The sequence below is a fragment of the Piliocolobus tephrosceles genome, chromosome 4 (assembly GCF_002776525.5).
Source record: "Piliocolobus tephrosceles isolate RC106 chromosome 4, ASM277652v3, whole genome shotgun sequence".
Lineage (NCBI taxonomy): Eukaryota > Metazoa > Chordata > Mammalia > Primates > Cercopithecidae > Piliocolobus > Piliocolobus tephrosceles.
The window spans coordinates 13263891-13279432 of record NC_045437.1 but is presented as its reverse complement, the minus strand read 5'-3'; the positions used below and the strand labels follow the sequence as shown (position 1 = coordinate 13279432).

The following is a 15542-nucleotide window of genomic DNA, read 5'->3' as shown; positions in this document are numbered from 1 at the left end:
GCTCCCTTTCCCCCGCTACCTCCAGCAATAAAAGCAGAAGCAATAAAACCGAAGGGGCTGGCTGGGCTTCCTAACTGTATCTCCCTCTTTCCACTGCTGCTGTGGGTTCTCCAACCTCCCGCCGTCCGAGTGCTAAGCCACTGATCATACTTCAGGACCTGCTGTTATAGCTGCACCCTACTTCCTTATGTCCCTCACCAGCTGGGTACATCCTTGGCTCCACACAGTTACTCTGGGACCCTCATTATGGAGGTCTTGTCATCTGGGAGCTGTACCACCTGGAGCATGTGGCCTCTGAAGTCATCACAGCAGAGGGAAGGGAAATGGACAAGGCACCCCAGGGCTAGACTTTCTGGATAAGGAAGTGACCCATGCCACTTTCATTCACAGTCCGTGGATCAGAACTAGAGCCTTGGACCCAACCTAACTGCATGTGAGGCTGGGAAGTATAGGGGGCACATGGGACATCTGAGGAGCAGAACCCATCTCTGAAACAGCCAGAAACCAGATGAATTTCTTTACCTCCTGGGAGTGGGGAGAATGAGAGGGTCAAGGATCTTGGAGTGTTATAGACAAGGAGCTCTCTCCCCATCGAAGAAAATATAGAAGTGGAAAAAAAACACACCTCCCAACAGGCTAGTATTTGGGGATGACAAAATTTAACATGAGAGTATGAGAGCAGAGGAATAAAATGGAACGGACATCAGGGTCATTAGAGAGCAGAGGGTCATGAGATAAGGTAGTAGGATGTTAAACGCATCATTCACATGGGTGGCTGAAGCCACCTAGAATGATTAATCAAAGTAAATAAAGGCAGTATATGGGTTTTGAGTATGCATTTACTTGGCTAGAATACCCAGGTTCAAATCATGTCTCTTATGGGCTATCTAACTTGGGGTACGCCAATTGCCTTGTTGTGCCTCAGTTTCCTTAACTGTAAAAGGGAAATAATAGCATTATATAATTCCTAGCATTATTGTGAGAATTACATGAGTTGATATGTGTGAAGTGCTTAGAACAGCACCTAGCATGTGGTCAGTGATACGTAAGTTCCTGTGATTATTAATACCTAAACCGCACCACCACCACCACCATCACCACCACAACCACCATCACCACTATGACCATCACCACCACTGTCACCACCACAGCCACCATTACTGCCTCCACCACCATCACCACTATGACCATCACCACCAATTACTGCCTCTGCCATCACCACCATCACCACCACCACCACCACCTCCGCCACCAACACAATCATCATCATCATCCTCATGATTATTTGGGGGATGGAGTAGAAGAGTAAACCAGGAGCCAAACTCCTTCATGAATAAGAGGAAGTGACCAGTAGGTGATAGAAGCAAGTAGGGGTAAGGATAGTATGTCTGGATGGCATGAGACTCAAGAGAAGAGAATGATGTAGCGTGATGACCTGGCAACAACAGTCAGAAATGACAAGGTCGCCTCCTCTTCCCCTGGTCCTGAGGGTGGTTGAGTATGAGGAAAGCAGTAGCCTGCATTTGGAGAAGGCTGTGAAGGAAGCAGTCTGTCCCGGGTTGAGGGTGTGGGGTGGGGGGCAGACTTCAGTTAAGAGAAGGGATGGAGAAGGTGTTCCAGAATGAGGTGGAGGATCTAGAAGAGTTTTCTGATCATGGCACTGAAGATGCTGAAGGTAGAGTGGAAAGGCTTGGGAGGGGGGCTTGCCTCTTGTTATTGCCAAGGACAGAGGGGGATTACGTCAGGTTGGGGCTGCACAGAGAGGGCAGCATACAGACATGAGGTGGGTGGGTGGGAGGATAGAGGGTTGGCCTCTGTAGATTACTTGGCTAAATGGCAAGGTGGTAGGACTTGTTTAGTGCCGAGCCTCAGATATGCCATCCAGAGCTTCAGCAGATTATGAGCAGTGAGTTCTGCAGGCAGCATATAGTGAGTAGGACTGCTTCTTATTGTCTTCTCCATATTATTTGATGATACCACCCCCCACCCCTCTCATCACATAGCTTAGAGACTCAGAATCAGCTTTGACCAGACCCGTTTATTTCCTTCTCATCTTTAATAAATCCATTGCCCATGCCAGAGAGTCTTCTATCTGAATTGCCTCTTCTCATTGCCAAGGACAGAGGGACACTCTTCCAGATCACTGGCCATTGTGAGTTCCTTCCCTACCAAACCGGATCATCCACCTCGGTAGGACCTGGGAGGCTCTGGAACAGGAATCCCTGTCAGGGGACACTCTCGTTAGCAGCTCCCTCTGCCCTCAGACCGAACGTAGTATAAAATACACATCTCTTTTAGTTAACAGACCTATAATGATAGCAGACAATGAGTGATTTAATTCTTAAATTATGATCATTTTGTTCAGCTTTTTATTCTTCTCAGCTTATTATCAGACTTTGGAATCTCAATAACTCTTGAAAATAGGCAAATTAGTTCTTAAGGTGTTTGAAATTCAAGTGTTATACCCAGGTTGATTACTACATTTATTCATACATACAATATTGCAATTACAGTAAAATGTTATAATCTATGATTTGAAGACACCTTCCACTGCTGCTGCTCATGGCATTAATGACATATCCATGCCAGTTGTTGTAATGGAAGCCCCACAGGTGAATTCAGGGAGAAAGTCAGAAGCAATAAATGCAAATAATTTGTGGATGACAAAGAGTCTTGGGTTTCCATTTTTTGCTCCTTCAAGAGAGGAAACAAAAATGTATTCTAAAGTGACAAACATTCTGGAAAAGAACTGTTGTTTACCCCATTACAATTAAATGTAGCAAGTCTTCTACAACTTATTATCCATGGGATCTATTTTACAGTGTTGATTTATCTTGATAAGGCCATGAGCATGTTTATGTAAATAAAAATCCTTTTTTGTGTGTTATAGATTGAAATTGTAACCTAAGGAAAAATGATGAAAGTCTTGAAATTTAATCCAATAAATTGTTTTGATTCCTTTACAGCAGAATCAGTGATGAATATATTGGTACGTGCAAGGTGATTCGATTGACATTAGATATCTTGAACAGTTCTGTGAATTGATCTGATGTTCATGTGATGACTAGTATATTCTGTCATATCTTAGTAGCATTACTATTACTAAGGAGAAAGAATAATTTGAAACACTTATGCCAGAATCCAGGGAAAATTCATGACTTAGGGACTTTTTTCATTATAAAAGTGAAATTGATACTTCATCATTTTTTTTTAGCGAACATAGCTGGTTTACACTGCAGTATTAAACTTATATCAATTAATTGTTTAAATGTCTTCACTGCAGGCTTCTTGGGTTTCAAGTACACTGGGTTTCTGGTTTACTGAACTTATAGAAAGAAATGGCCAGTTTACCTCGTGGGTTTTCAATGGCCGACCTCACTGCTTTTGGATGACAGGCTTTTTTAACCCCCAGGGGTTTTTAACTGCAATGCGACAGGTAAGAGCTCTGATTTGCACCCGTTGTGTTATTATAATTTTCCTCCACATGGTTTTCTTTCATTATAGTTTTAAAGACTATAATAAGACAGAGAATGACTGTCTCTTTTTGGTACTAGCAGTTACATTGTCATGAACATAAATCCCAGCCACTTGTTCTCAGGCTGCTAGCTTGACTTTCAAAATATTTATTTCTTATTTTTGTATTTGATTTGATTTTGTATTTCTTTTTAAAGTAGACATAGCTAAATTAGGATGTGTTTTTTTTTTTATTTTTTTATGAGAGAATCTTGCTAATTCTTTACGCACTATTGTACTTCCTTTGAATTAGAGTGATTTGGAGCCAAGCTTTCATTATTGTTATGCTCTTTCTATGAAGACAAACCTCTAACTGCTCCATTCATCTTTTGCTGCCCTGAATAGGAAATAACTCAGGCCAACAAAGGCTGGGCTCTGGACAATATGGTGCTTTGCAATGAAGTCACCAAGTGGATGAAGGATGACATTTCTGCCCCTCCCACAGAGGGTGTCTATGTCTATGGCTTATATCTTGAAGGTGCTGGCTGGGACAAGAGGAACATGAAACTCATTGAATCAAAGCCAAAAGTGCTCTTTGAGTTGATGCCTGTCATAAGGATTTATGCAGAAAACAGCAGTAAGTTGTCTTGTACCTTCAGTAAGTGTTCGCATTGTTCGTTTGGATGACATTATCAACACGGGAGTTCATTATTTTTGTCATCTTGTGGTAGAGATTTTACTCTTATCAACTAGCTTTACATTCACACCCATGTTTAATGGGGACTCACTGACCTCTAGGTACTTTCTTGAGTATATTGAGGAGGCAATAGTTCTAGATAGTACTTGCTTATCTAATAAAGCAGATTAATATGTGTGGATACTCAGGAATTAGCTGACAAGATAAGAAAGAAATGTTTGGCGTGGTTAATAAGCATGGGGAAGGAGAGTGAGATAACACAGGATGAAGTGGGCAGGGGCTGAGTCTCAGGAGCATTTGGGCCTGGACTGCGCTTTGAAGAATGGATTCAATGTGGTGGGGTGAGCTGTGGTAAGGAAGCTTTCTAGATGAGACTGCACAGGGCTCAGTTGGAGGCTGTGGCTCTACCAGCTTGGAGGTTTGAACCAGATAGTGAAGTCTAGATTGAATTCAGAGGCATTTGGCTTAATCCTATAGCTAATGGTAAAATACTGGGTTCTTATTTCAGTCTTTGAATGTAATAACACTTCTGTGAAGTACACATGTGATTCTACTTTAACAAAATTATCAGAGCTGTACTTGACAAGTCTAAAAATGCCTAAACTATTTTCCGTTGTTGGATTAATGTTTTCTGGAGGCTCTTTTTTTGGTCGCCTTTCACTCAGCTAACATCTCTACAGCGATAACCACATTTCAGCACATGAGGGAATTCCCTGTTCATTTTAGAAGCATAAACCATAAACTCTAGCCATGGTAGTAGATACCAAGGAAGTACTGATTTTACAGTAGAAGCACAAAAGATTCTAACAAGTAAAGGGATAAAATAATTAATGAACTATAAGTATTTATTTATTTATTTATTTATTTATTTATTTATTTATTTATTTATTTAAGACAGTCTCGCTCTGTCACCCAGGCTGGAGTACAGTGGCACGATCTCAGATCACTGCACCCTCCAACTCCTGAGTTCAAGCGATTCTCTAGCCTCAGCCTCCTCAGCGCCCAGCCCCAAGTATTTATTTTTTAAGGAAACATTTGCTGGATGTCTAATAGTTACCAGTCATAACCTTAGGTGCGAGGGATACAAAGATCATTGTGAAGCAGATCCAGCCCCCAGAGACTCACAGTCTGGTGAAGGAGACCCATAGTAAGTAAATAATGAAAATACAAATTGATACATGTTACAGAAGAGATGCTCAGAAAGAAAACATAGAGATGTCTAGGAGTTTAGGGTGATTGCTTTTGAGATGTGCTTTGGAGGACAAGAATGATAGTTATGGGGATTTAGACTTTTCGTGGCAGAGGGAAATAGCATTAGCTCGCTTGGTCGTTCAGTGACTGCTTACTGACCATCTGCCAAGCACTTCCCCAGTGCTGGGATGGCAGCACTGAGAAAAGACCAAACAGGCTTCCCATTCTTGTGGAGCTGAGTTGCAAACAGGGGTGATAACCATAAAAGAAACAAATATAGTCGGGCCCTGTTACTCACAGATCTGTATTTGTGAATTTGCCCACCTGCTAAAATTTCTCTGTAGCCCCCGATTCAATACTCATGACACTTTTATAGTCATTCCCATGGTCATTCACAAACATGTGCAAAGCAGCAAACAACTGGAGTTGCCAGACATACATATTCCTAGCTAGGGCCAAACAAGGTGAGGCTGTGCCTTCTTGTTCCAGCTTTCATATTACAACTAAGTGTCCTGTTTGTGGTCTCTTTAGTAGCATGGTTTTCATTTTTTTTTTTTTTTTTGGTACTTTTTCCTATTTAAAATGGCCCCCAAGTGTAGTGTTTAAGTCTGCTGTTTCTGAGCACAAAAAGACTGTGCCTTATGGAGAAAATACATGTGTTGGACAAACTTCCTTCAGGCATTAGTCATAGTGCTGTTGGCCTCCAATGCAATTGTAATAAATCAACAATATATATTAACAAGATATCCTTAAACAGAAACACACACAAAACAAGATTATGTATTGACTGCTTGATGGAAATGTTGTGACCAGAGGCTTGCAGGAAACTAACCCTGTGGTTCCCCTAGGAGCAATGGCTTGGCATTTGTTAATTCAGTATTCATGGTGACTTTATAGACATAACTACTGTGAATAATGAGAGTTGACTAGAAATGAACATACTGATTTCAGATACTTCTTGTTTCTCTGCACAAAAACACATGCGTAGTGTCTTAGTCCTTTTTGTGTTGCTAGAACAAAATACTACAGACTGGGCACGTGATAGACAATAGAAGTTTATTTTGCTCCTAGTTCTGGAGGCAGGGAAGTCCAAAGGCATGATGCCAGCATCTGGTGAGAGTCATTCCATGGTCACAAACGGAAGGTAGAAGTAAGCATGTGAGACAGAGAGGGGCACCGGGGCTGGAATTGGTTTATAGCAACCCACTCTTGCAATAACTGTCTCACTGGCATGATAATGACATTCATTCATTCATAAGGGATTCACTGTTTTGACCCAGTCACCTTTTATCAGACTCTACCTCCAAATATTGTTGTACCAGTGATTAAGTTTTCAACACATGAAATTTTAGGGGACAAATGCAAGCCATACACATGGTTTGAGTGTAAGATAATTTAGGAGTTCTGTTAGGAATATTGAGCTGAGATCCAAGTGACAGAAAGGGGCTATGCTAACATCCTGGAGCAGAGGGAAGAGTGGAAAGTCATGAGGTGGTAACGGATGTGCTGGGTTTGGTGAAGAGTTTAGTTCTGGGATTTAGAAGACAGACCCAGTCCAGGTTAGCTGGATGTCAGCAGTGTGTAGGTGGATAACAAGGCTTCCACATGAAAAAGGTTCTTCAGGTAGAGGTGGAAATGGGGGAGTCGGAAGAGAGAACTGATATTTATGAAGAATGTTTAAAGGTGGATTTCACACCATGTATCATTTAGTATTTTCAAAAGTTTGCTAGAGAAATGATTTTTGCTTTGAGAACAACCAGCTAGAGAGATTGTGATTTGTTGAAGGGAATAAGGATTACCTTGGGAGGGGACCAGTGTTTAAAACATGAAGGAAGAAGAGCCTGTGAAGGGGAGAGTTGAGCATCAGATTAGGAACACGAAGGTTCTCAGCACACTGCTTGGCACATGGTGTAGTTCAATATTTGTTAGTTAAATCAAAAAAGATAAATGTGTCTACCTGGGCTTAGGCAAGCATACTGCCTATGGCTTTGTATTTACTGGTTCTTAGGGTAGTGTGACATCTTGGGACAGTAATTATTTTATAGAAATAATAATCAAGTGTTCCTTTAGCCAAAAATAGTATTTTAGAAAAATTGCTTTATCATATCATTGCATCTAGTCAACATGTAAAAATGTCTCCCTTATAAAATGAAATGAAAACCTTTTTCCAGTTGAGTTACATGTTACTGTTTTTTCTTGTGACTAAACTATAAAAATCCATGGCAATTTGACACTGAACATCTCAGTATGGTAGTAATAAAGTAATAATTTTATAATACTGGCAATTCTTTATGATTTAAGAACAGATTTTTATAGAAGAACTATATCCACCCTGCTGCGTGTTAGCCAGTGGTGATGCTCATTAGCAGCAGGTAAGGGAGAAAATAAAATAAGCAAAGGAAAAGGGGCTAATTTCAAAGTATTAAAAGAAAACTTTAGTTCTTTATTCCTTTTCTGATTTCAGTAAGAGCTGGTGGAAACTTGGTTTGTTGTTAAAATAGCTTTGTTGTTGAAGAGGTGTTTCTTTAGTAATGGAAAACCAACATTCTGTTACCCTTTTCATGTGATACATTTCATTTTTACTCAATTTTGATAATTGAGCAGGGCTCTGATTGACTTAAAGAGATGTGTAGCATCATTAAAGACCAACGTGCAGCATTTAAAAATTGGAATTCTTATAGTTAACCGTTTTTACATTAATATGAAGGAAATTTCTCAATTTAAATAATCATTAAAATATAGATATAAGACTGCTTTATTTGTTTTCTACAAGAAGAAATCTAGATATTTATTTCAACTCTAAAAATTGAGTGATACACCCTCAAACTTTAAAAGGAAATCATGTTTCTTGCTAGAAAATCACGGAAAAGTCATTCAAATAGTACTCAATTCACCAAGAGAGTAAAACCACATGCACACCGTCTAGATTCTCTATTCTCAAAGGAAGCTGAAAAGGACAGATAGAAGAAAGATATGTGTCTTCACAGATTTATTATATGAGCAGATTGATGATTCTCAGCGAACTTCAGAACTGTAGCTGATGTGGTGGAAAACTGTGATTGGAACATTTGTGAGGGATGAGGCAAGCCTTCTGTGTACCTCTGATCACTAAGTAGGTGCAAGAGGGGTCTCAAGGGTTATTTCCTGCTAAGGAAAAAAAATGTATCTAAGAACGCCATCTGACCCATTTTGACCTGAGACTGTGCAGATTTGGGACTGGGGTGGGGATAGCCATATGTGGTGACCAGGAGTAGAGACGTCCTGGCTCCTGAGCCCACAGGGTTTAATTGGCTGTCAGCTTGTAAACCTGGAAGTCTGTTAAAGTCATGGGAAACATGAGTCTGGGAAGTTGCTTTAGTGAAAAGGTCCATGTGTAAGTAGATGCATGTGTGTGTATGTGCGTGTGCCTGTGTATGTATGTGTGTGGAGCAGAGAGATAAAGAAGTGTCAAATAACATCTCTATCTTAGGCACCTTCCATATTCCAGGCATTATACTATACCAGGCACATACATGTGTTAACCTATTTAATCTTTACAACAACTCTGTCAAATTTATCGTCCTCATTTTGCAGATGGAGAAATTAAGGTTTGGAGACCCTGAGTAATTTGTCCATGATTCCTGGCTACTGACAGTGAAAGCTGGTATCAGAATCACATTTGTTTGTCGTGAGGTATATGCAAACCTCTGGGAATTCCCATGGTTAGTCTTCCACTTGAGATTCTGTGTTTATGTGTCTTCTTAGTGCCTGGGACGAAACTTGAAAATAAAGGCTAAACTCAAAATGAGGACAGCTCCCTTGAATATTGAAGTCCTGAGTTAATTTTTCTCAGGTACCTGTTAAGGTAGAGTGTAGGCAGTGGGAGGGCACAGGGAGAGCCCTCTGTGGGTGGTGCTGTCCCTCCCCATACCTCCCTCCGTCATGCTGCAGGCTGAAAAGTGCTTATGCCCCTGTTCACCGGTAGAGGACTATGAGCCGGGGGCCAGGATATTCAAGTGGTTCTCCTGGCTTTTATCATCCTAGTCATTTGTCATGTGGCTTTGGAGGCCTATCTAAAATATGCCACAAATTGAACTCAGGTATCTAGTTCTGTCCATTTCATTTTCATGTTTTCTGCAAAGACAGAGGTTTACATGCATAGTGCATCCCAAGTATTGCAGAGATGAAGTGGAGAGGCCACGGATCCATTCTGACTAGGTTTCATTCTCAGTTATTACTACAGCTTTCTAATCTTGGACAACTCGCCTCCTTCTGTTCCAGTTTTTGAATTCATAAAGTGATTAAATAGTAGTACCCATCACACAGGATTGCTGAGAGAATTAAACTCACAATGTTATTAGGAAAAATATGTATTAAATACTTCCTATGTACGGACAATGTACTGACAATGAACATAGGATGCATTTAATACATATTTTTTCAATTGTTACTCTTATTAACATGCTTAACTCAAATGCTTTTTAAAGGAGTGAAAGAAATAGTGTATATTAAGAGTGAACTGTCCAGTAATTTAAATGTTATTAGCAAAAGGGTGGTTAAATAAAAGAATGACTTAACGATTCTATAGAGACTCTCTATGTAATGGTTATTTTGGATGTTGGAAGCAATATATGGATGCATACTCACATGTAGATGAAAAACGCAAGATAGATAGGGAAGTTAAACAGTCAGAAAATGAAATTCCCCCAAGGTGTTTTATTAAAACCTTTAAGATCCTAAAGGGTATAGCTTGCCAGTTTGCACAGCCTCTCCTCTCTCCTCCTCCTCCTGGAGCCCCAAGGTTTTAAACATATTTAGTTGATTTGTTCTACCTACCTCACATGCTTATTTTTGTCTTCAAAGTTGTTTGTCTAAACAGGGGGATGGTTTCGAATCATCTGCTTATGTAGTTGTTTAGCATCTGTCAGCGTTTTCACTATGAAATTACATCTTCAGTGGCTTCTAATCCTGCCACAGAAGTTTGCTGCACGCTGTGACTTGGCATGAGCACCTTCAGCTCTGAAGCAATTAAAAATAAATAGAATTGGATAAATACTTCAGAAAATTATTTTTACCTGCTTATTGAAGAGAATGCTATTGTTTTCCTCCATTTTTCTTTTGGGATTAAAATCCAAGTAGTCAAATACTTCTCAAGTTGTAATTATTGTAATTATCATGAGATTCAGATGTAAGGCACCAAAACCTTACTTCAAGTTTATAAAATGATTGTTAATCAAATTTGCAGCAAGAAGAAGAATGAGTTATATATTTGTTACATGTTTAAAGATCCTAGGATTAAAGGATTTAACTATATCAGTGAGTATAGTTAGTGTTAACCGCATTGCATGATTCGTTGTCATTCATTTACTTGTTCAGAATTTTTCATATATATTTGCCTAATTATTATTACTAGTGATATACACATAGAAATTGGAAAAATTACACTGACACTTAAAAATTAGGTATCACATTGTTTTAGGTTGTTTCTAATGATTAATTTCATGAGATTAAGGAAACACGGAGCTTTAAAATACTGTAAAATATCTTGATTGTGTTAGAAGAAGGTTTCTCAGTCTTGGTACTATTGACATTTTTGGTCTGGATAACTTTGTTTTGGGGGGGCGCTGTCCTGTGCATTATAGGATATTAGCAGCATCCCTGACCTCTATTCACGAAGATGTTAGTAGCAAGCCCACAGCTGTGTTAACCAAAAATGTCTTCAGTTATTGGCAAATGTCCCCCATAGGCAGAATCATCCCTGGTTAAGAATCACTGCCTTAGAATTATTTATTTTCTATTGAAACTTATGTATCATGTTATTATATTCAATGTTTCACTTCTTCTAATACAATTAATTAAATTTATAATGGATATGTGAAAACACGGGGCACAGCAGGTTAAAAGGTCTGTTGGATCAAATAATGAGACTTCAGCTTCTGATAGTGCCTTGCTTTTATAATTTTCTGGAAAAGGCAAATTTTTGATCATGTCAGTTTTGAGAAATAAATTCAATAACTCTGATATGTTTCAGTGCCCAAGTTTGTAACATTAATTCACAAAAGCAGAGCATCCTCTTAGTTAAATGTCATTTCACTTCAGTAGTTAAGTGAGGGTTTTTTAAAAATATAATATTGACTTTCCAGAAGAGTACGGGGATGGGTGTAGACACACTCTTGTCCTCGAAAAATGTATAATCTGGAAGAGACTGTAAAATAATACACTACTTCCTGAGATGCATGTTAGGAGATGTGCAGGTAAACTACTGTGGACAGACTGGCTTTCATAAGACACTAATGAGGCTTAAACTCCCAGGCTGCTCGCAGGCAGAAGCTCCTTCCAGAGCCTGCTATTTTATTTGTAAATTTCACTCATTTTTTTTTAAGAGAGCCTTCATGAATTGTGTGAGTTTAAGTACCCACAGACCTGGGCCTGTCTCTGAGTATGGGGTTTCCAAGGCTGGAAAGAAAGGGAGCCTGTGGGTGGAGATGGATGTGTTAGAAAGGATCTCTGAAGGATGGACACACATAGATTGCCTTTCATTGCAGTGTCATTTTGGAAACTGCATCTATTCTTCTACTCCGGAAAGGTAGATTGAGTCTCAGAGAGGTTGGTCTATTACTCTCGCTTCCCAGCAATTTTATTTCTCTACATTTATAGAGAATTCACAATACCTGATTTAGCTGCGGGGTGCGGAAGCACCCTCTGTCCTGGGATTTAAGATGTGATGTAAACTATGGCCTGCAGGGTTGAAGATTTTGAAATAATAAAGTAATGCCCACTGGTGCTGGATGCCTGATTAAAACTGACGTGTGTGCCCTCAAGGTTTGGTGGGGAGATGAAGGAGAACAGGTGGAGGGGGATGTTGAGTTGACAGGTGCAAAGGAGAGAGAGGAAGCATGTGGGCTGAGTTACTGTCCATGGTTCAGGGCAGGGGGCCAGCAGAGGCCACCAGACGCTGTCTGGGTGTCTTGCCACAGCTACTGGCACCCTGTGGGAGCTTCTGCGTCGCATCCGGGAATTGCCTGGCCTCAGAAAGAATGTCCCTCATTCTGCCAAACCCATCTGTCTTTGAAATGACCTACAGAATGCAGAAGCATGGCTCTGCACTCTCCTTGGGCACTTAAGTGGGAAATTCACCAAGTTCTTTTCTTTTGCGAATTTTTTGTAGCTTTACGAGATCCTCGGTTTTACTCCTGTCCCATCTATAAGAAGCCGGTTCGAACGGACTTGAACTACATTGCCGCTGTGGACCTCAGGACGGCCCAGACCCCTGAACACTGGGTGCTCCGTGGGGTTGCCCTTCTCTGTGATGTCAAGTAACATGTCGTGAGTGTTCCCACCCAATGCTTTGGAAAATGCAAGATCTAAATTATTGTAACCTTTGTTTCTGTATGACTGCTGGACAGTGTACGTCAGGTCGTTTATGCAATTAATGAGCTGCATAGGTTTTCCCCACTCCTTAATTGGGTGCTTACATTTTACCTTTTTCATCATTAGTGACCAATGTCTGAGTTTGCTGAAAATGCTATTTAGTGATAAAAAAGTAAACTTACAACTTCCTCATGAAGTGTGGCCCTCAAATCCACAGTAGTGCATTTTCTTTTTTCTTTGCTGTGAAGACCGACTAGGGTAAGCACACAGTATTTCTCTGAAGGAATTATTATTCTTCTGTTAATATGGCCTGGTAACAGCCAAGTTCTTGAAGGTAATAGGGCAAGTTTGTGCTGATTTTGCGTCTGTTGCCTTTCATATTTAGGTCAAGTTAAGAGACTTATTTTCAGGGTTTCAAGCAGCCAATTAAAAATACCTTTTAAAAAATAGAAGGAAATAGAAGAATGGGTTAAGAATGTAAATAGACAATTTATGTGAGCGTGAAGAATAAATGTAGAGCAATGTTTAAGCCTACTTATAATTAATAATGAGATACTAATTGTTAACTCTTATAATAAAAATTAAAGCTACAAGTAAATCATAGCATGCTCTCAGTAAATATCCACTCACAAATTGCTAGAGCAGTGTAAATCAACCCAACCTTTTTTGTAAAATGATTAAATATAGTAAGAGCCATAAAAATATACACACTTGGATCTTTATTTTCTCTGTATCCAGGAAACAATGGAAAAGACTGAAAATAGTCTATATAAAATTACATGTAATAACAAAAAATGGAAATGTCATAAATATTCAATAATCAGGTTATGCTTAAGGAAATTAGGAGATATTAGGCAACCATAAAAATAATTTTGAAGATTCCATAATATGAAAATGGTAGACTCAGACTGTTAAGTGAAAGATTTAGTTCACAAAATATTGAGTACACTGTGATTATAACAGTGAAATATATTTGCATGTGGACAAAGATTAGATGGCAAGATAGAAAAATAAGAACAGATGTGATAGCAAGAGTTATAGTTGGCTTGAAAAAAATGTGATGATTAGGAGAAAAAATAAAGAAAGGATAGAAATCTTAGACAGTGTGTAGGGATGTCCTATGGACTTTTATTAATTAGGAAACATTATCAAATGAACTTTTCACATATATATTTTTTAAATTCTGGTTACAGGTTATTAATAACTCTTCATCTAACCCATTGACTAGAAAATTTAGTCAGTATTAAATTAGAATTGTGGTTTACAAACTTTTGGTTAGCTCTGGATCTGTATGACTGCATTTGTTTTGATAAATGGTTTTTGGGAGGTGGATACCAGGAGACAAGTATGGGCCCCTCTCGCTGGGCTTCATTCTATGGACCAGGATCATTATTTCATGCTCATGATGATGAGAGTTAAGCCTGAGTGGCTCCTGTGACTCCCCCCATCGTAGATGATACTGTTTTCATGTGAGTTCTTTCTTTTGGTGTGGATTAATGTATCAGTTAATTTGTGTGAATTGTGGTGAAACAATCATTTCATTCTGAAAAGCAAGTAATGAAAATGTGGACATCATGGAATTAATAAAATGTTTTTACTAAATGCCTCATTCATAATTGTTATTTATCAGAAAGGGGGGTAATTGACATTAAGTATCTAGAAATAAGCTTTCAAAACTGGATTTTTTATCAAATAATTTGAAAATGTGTCATTCCTATGATTTTGTGATACACATCTGTTAGTATGCATGCATGAGTCTTGGAGACCCAAAGTAGAAAAAGACCATGAAAACAACTAAGAATTTTTACGAACTAATTCAACATGGCTGGTCTCTGAAGCAGTGATGTGTCAGTGAGGCCCCTTTCTGCATAGCTGCCCACTCCTACCACCAAAAGGTGCTAGGTATTCCACAGTCAGGTAGGCAAGGGAGAACCGATTGAATGAATCTCTCCTGCAATGGAGAGGCTTCCTGATGGTCTTAGACATGGAGAAAAACCGCCAGCTGGGGAGGCCTCAGGAAACTTATAATCATGGTGGAAGATGAAGAGGAACCATGCACATCTTCACAATGGTGGAGCAGGAGAAAGAGAACATGAAGGGAACAGAGGGAACAGCCACACACTTTTAAACCTTCACATCTTGTGGGAACTCACTATCATGAGAACCGCACATGGGAAACTGCCCCCATGATTCAGTAACCTCCCACCAGGTTCCTCCCCTGACATGTGGGGATTACAATTCAAGAAGAGATTTGGGTGGGGACACAGAGCCAAACCATATTGTTCCATCTCAGCCCCTCCCAAATCTCATGCCCTTCTTACATTTTAAAACACAATCATGCCTTCCCAACAGTCCCCAAAAGTCTTAACTCATTCCAGCATTAACCCAAAAGTCCAAGTCCAAAGTCTCATCTGAGACAAGATAAGTCCCTTACACCTATGAGCCTGTAAAATCAAAAGCACCAAATGGGAAAATTGACCAAAACAAAGGGGCTACAGGCCCCATGCAAGTCTAAAACCGAAGAGGGTAATCATTAAACCTTAAAGTTTCAAAATGATCTCCTTTGGCTCCATGTCTCACATCAGGGCACTTTGATGCAAGAAGTGGCCTCCCGAGGTCTTGGGGCAGCTCTGCCTCTGAGGCTCCATAGGGTACAGCCCCTGTGGCTGCTTTCAAGGGCTGGCATTGATTGCCTGCAGCTTTTCCAGGTACACAGTGCTAGCTGTCAGTGGAGCTACCATTCTGGGGGCCACAGGATGGTGGCGCATTTCTCATGGCTCCACTAGGCAGTGCTCCAGAGGAGACTCTGTGTGGGGGCTCTTAACTCCATATTTGCCCTCTGCGCTGCCTT

At 39.9% G+C, this 15542-nt stretch overlaps 1 protein-coding gene across 2 annotated transcripts in view; it reads left to right on the top strand.

Annotated features, from left to right (window-relative positions):
• The window catches only part of DNAH5 (dynein axonemal heavy chain 5), a 319082-nt gene extending 304789 nt beyond the window's left edge, over positions 1–14293 (top strand). Inside the window, exons 77-79 of one of the 2 annotated variants that reach the window (XM_026455693.1) lie at positions 3284–3436; positions 3859–4090; positions 12489–14293. In XM_026455693.1, the coding sequence (XP_026311478.1) occupies positions 3284–3436; positions 3859–4090; positions 12489–12640 (537 nt within the window). In that variant the 3' untranslated portion in view covers positions 12641–14293. The remainder of the gene's footprint in view (positions 1–3283; positions 3437–3858; positions 4091–12488) is intronic. The other variant, XM_026455694.1, reaches the window with a different exon arrangement.
• Positions 14294–15542: the final 1249 nt, after the last annotated feature.